Source organism: Aplysia californica, unplaced genomic scaffold (assembly GCF_000002075.1).
Source record: "Aplysia californica isolate F4 #8 unplaced genomic scaffold, AplCal3.0 scaffold00583, whole genome shotgun sequence".
NCBI classification, from domain to species: Eukaryota; Metazoa; Mollusca; class Gastropoda; order Aplysiida; family Aplysiidae; genus Aplysia; species Aplysia californica.
Genome location: NW_004797853.1, coordinates 349,687 through 354,191, shown reverse-complemented (window position 1 = coordinate 354,191; position 4,505 = coordinate 349,687). Strand labels below are relative to the sequence as shown.

General features: G+C 39.9%; 1 protein-coding gene across 1 annotated transcript in view; it reads right to left on the bottom strand.

Moving 5' to 3' along the window:
• Nucleotides 1–4,505, bottom strand: part of LOC101860687 — a gene marked incomplete at its 3' end in the record, with an annotated part of 45,922 nt that overhangs the window by 6,509 nt on the left and 34,908 nt on the right. The window contains 1 exon segment of the mRNA XM_013087393.1: nucleotides 3,419–3,548. Within this exon segment, the coding sequence (XP_012942847.1) occupies nucleotides 3,419–3,548 (130 nt within the window).

Below are 4,505 nucleotides of genomic sequence, written 5' to 3'. Positions count from 1 at the left end.
GCTTGCACTTATGTGTCTAAGTCTGTGTGTGTGTGTGTGTGTGTGTGAGTGTGTGTGTGTGTGTCTAAGTGTGGGTGTGTGTGTGTGTAAGTGTGTGTGTGTGTGTGTGTGTGTGTGTGTGTGTGCACGCGCTTGTGAGTGTGAGTGCGTTTGTGCAGACGCGTATGTGTGTGTGGGGGTGTGTATCTGCCTGCGTTTTGACATGTGCGTGTGCGTGTGCGTGTGTGTATTTATATTTACCACGCCGATGCAAATTTTTCTTATCTTATTTTATCGTACTTAGTGTCATATCTTATCTTATCTTATCTGATCTTAAGTTCATACTGCTTTGACCTTGCTTCCAAGGGTTATGGTTCAACACGGCTATCATGTGCTATGTCACAGTACTAGCTGGCCCCTTTTCGATGAAAGTAATGATCGGTGCTTTAGTATCAACAAAAGTCATTGGCCTACTATATTTACACTCTACTGGAATGGGGCAATACATCTTGAGAGATGCCAAAAAATTAGAAGGTCTAGATCTATACTCTCAAGTTAAAATGCGTCTCGCAAAATATCACTTCCGGATTTTCTCAAATTACAAAAACAGAAGCGTCCGCCTACAAACGCGATCGGCGAAATAAAGAAATTTAGCTTTTTGCAGCAAAACTGTCTCAAAACTGAAAAAAACGAAGGGCGTCATGATCTGGAGAATATTTTAAAGAATCTTTTGGTGAAAACCGCATGTCCATCTATGCATCCAATAAATAGCCTTTTGAATAGCAAACTTTGGCCACCACAAATAGATAATAGATTTAAGGCGCTCGTCAAAATAATGAAAGTCAAGAAACTGGCATTTTTCCGCAGGTTTGTGAATTTTTATCTTTTTTTTTTTGGCTTAACACCTTTCATCGCCATTAAGGAACACTTTTCTATGTGGATTTTTAAAATTGAAAGTCGTTGATTAAAGGCACCCCAAAAATGTAAATTTTTAGATTTCACGAACTCTCAAGTTAAGGAAATTAACTAATGTTTGGCGGCCATTTCCTCACTAATTTTACCTCTGAAACCAGGCGAACCTTACCTCCTTCAGTTGCAAAAAATCTTGACTTGTATTCAAGATAAATGGACTTTTTTTTCGTCCAAAGCAAGTCAAAAGCTTTAAGATGATATCAAAAACTCTACATGCCACCAAGTTGACGAGAGTATGATTTCACCGGGTCGTGACACATATATGGTACACCCCAATTGAGAATTGAACTCTAATCTTTTGCTTGTAAAGCATATAGCCTAACATTTGCACCACAAACAAGTTATTGCTTTTTTGGGTTTTGTTTGGTAAGTGTTTTACGGCACTCGCAACTGCATAAGGCCCTTATCCGAGAAGGCTCGGTGTTAGATCTTACCTACCTTAAGATGAGGACTGTGGCTGAAAGACAGCAGTAAGAAGGAGCCAAGGAGTTGCAATTGCCCAACTGGTTCATTTGGCATAAAAATAGCAACTTCTTAACAGGACGGTGCATTGTAACGTCTCTCGTGCTCACCGAGTGGTCTAACATTTTCATGAATTGATATAATGAAATTTTGAAGTCCATTTTGAGTTGCATATTGGTATGCAGTCTTTATTTCTTTGATATACTTCTTGCGTGTTTGTAGACTGTCTTGTAACATATTGATTACATTGCGTTTAAGACTGTAGTCATGTGTCATTGTCATGCTTGATTTCATTTGGTCCCTCGAGTCTAAAAAATAAACCTGCAAAAACTGTTCAGTTTCATGTTTTGTTGGAAGTAACGAGCCAACCAAGTGATAAACCTGTCCTTGCACTCGGAAATTTGGGTTCACACCTTGCAAATTGATCTTTTGACATCCAAAAGGTGTCATTTGAAATGAACAAAATTCTACATTCTGATGTTGCTAAAAAAAAATGCCCCGAGTCTGCGGAATTACCCATGCACAGAACTTTACTCTATGTTGCAGAGGTGGGAATAGGTCCAGTTTATGTTTCCCATTCCCACAGCAAATACCTTTAGTTTCTTCTTGAAACTTTGTAGCATTACAATGATTGCACACATTTGTCCTTTGTCCAATAGAGCAAGTATTGTCAAGACTTAGATCAGCATAATTGTATGTAAAGGCTGGTGGATTTCTTGTGAGCGTATCAGTATCAGGTTGATCCTTTTCTTCCTCTTCGTTGACTTCATGTTCTTCTTCTCTCTCTGTATTTTCAGTGTTCACACCTGATCTAGATCTATATCTACTCTGCCTTTGTCTCTTAGCCAAGGGTGTCATTCTTCCAATGGCTCGCCATTTGGGTGGCATTGTGACATTGTGATTTTATTCTCATCTAAATAGAGATAGCTAACACACACACACACACACACACACACACACACACACATACACACACACACACACACACACACACACACACACCTGATATACTGTCTCCATCTCTTCGCTACAGGGCCACAGCAGAGCCTCTAAATTAAAATCTATTACAGACTTAGCCACAGCACAGGTGCCAATCATAATCAGACCTGCCGTTTGGTGGCATAATATCTCCAGATCTAGATCTAGACCTATCACAAAATATGCATTTTTCAAGTCTAACTACCACAGAAAAGTAACTCTCTGTAAGCGACCTGTAACATCTCAACTGTAGGCGCCCAAAGAAGATTTGTCTATTTCCGGCCGGCGGAAGAGCAATTTTTATATCAAGGAAAACGAAATAATAAATGTCTTGAACACAGCATTGAAATGACGAACAGGAAAATCGTAAACGGCCGACAGTGTTTTCTATTTTTCAATTTTTTAAAGGCGAATGCAAGCACTTACTGAATTGATAGAAACTTAGCCTGGTCTTTGAACTACCTTCAGTAATTTTTCCTGGTTCTACGTTCCGTAGTTTTTTCGGCTATAGAAAACAACCATCCACAGGTACGCAATTATGTTATAATAGATTAAGACGCTTTTCACATTGACACAAGTCTCAATTTTTGTCCATATTAGTAAGAAAGAGTGTAAGCAATATTTTGCATGAAAGAATTACTCTGTTATATTTAAGTGGAGGTGTAGAACTGCATATCATATTATTATCCGTGCATGAATGTGTGTATGCAAGTTTTTTTTTTTATCCAATGTATTAAAGATCAAAGCCACAGGGTTGTTCCCCGGATTCTCCCTAAATATATTACCACCCCCATTTTATTTCTTTCGGCCCACAACATTTTTTTTGGGGGTTTTTTATTTTTTTGGGGGGGGGGTGTGTGTTAAGAGGCAAATGCAAGAAAAGTCTTTTTAAAAAAAAGGGGGGGGGGGGGAGGAGGAGGCAAACAGTCCTCAAAAAGGTGTAAGATTATATTTGAACAACCCCTTTCCAAAACAAACAAGCAAGAAAGAGAGGCCGAGAACAGCAGCAAGGGATAGGCCCACTCACACAGGATTGAACCAGGTGGGGATCCCGGGCGGGTTTCCAGGTTGGTCCAGCCGACAGACACACTGGGACACTTCACCAGGCGTTGTGGTCTTCTTGCACGTTCCTTCTACCAGGCTCACAACGGGGGCATCTGGTCAGTGAAAGGTTTTCATTTTAGTAAGGTTTAACGGCCCTCGCAATTGCATAAGGTCATATGAGCGGCAAAGGATGGGGATGTCAACAGAGAAGTCCAAACGAGGAATCAGGCTTACTCTGCTCACCTCTCTAGCCTCAACAGCACAAAGTCTGTTTCGACTATCAAGGCACCTCGGAAATAGCAGTTCACAAGAGAGCGGCAAACATACAAAAGAAGAAGAAGAAAAATGACAATAGTAAGGATGAGAAAAGAAAAAGCAGCCGCTCTCCTTATGTTGTTCTGGCACAGTATGAGTAAGAAACTATTGAAATCACGGATTCATACAAATATCTTGGCATTACAATGGACAACAAATTTACATGGCAAAACCACGTAAACAATATCGTTAAAAAGGTAAATCAGAGGCTGTAGTTTCTGAGGAAACTAAAGTCTTTCAATCTGAATTTACTTGGCCTAATGTCCTGTCTTGTTGTGCGTTTGCGTGAGTGCACCTTTAAGTCTAACTTTTGTAACGTCTACTGCCATTGTTAACGACCAAGACAAATTTCTCCCTGCGAGATGAATAAAGATTGTCAATGTCATTGTCAAATTGTCAATGACATTGACAAATCAGCCCATTTACAATTCTATTGTGCATAAGAACATGATAATATCCCCCCTTTTGGGAAAGGCCTAAAGACAACTTCAGTCAGTAGCACTGCTATGGTAGGGGGGCGAAGGCTGAAGGTTATGATGGAGATGTTTTTTGTCACAACAGCTCAGGAAGCCGAGAGCGTTTCTGAGTGTTCTACGGTAATATGGCTATTAAGCGCAATAATAATAATGATACTACTACTACTACTACTACTACTACTACTACTACTACTACTACTACTACTACTACTACTACTACTACTACCGCTGCTGCTACTGATGATGATGATGATGATGATGATGATGATGATGATGATG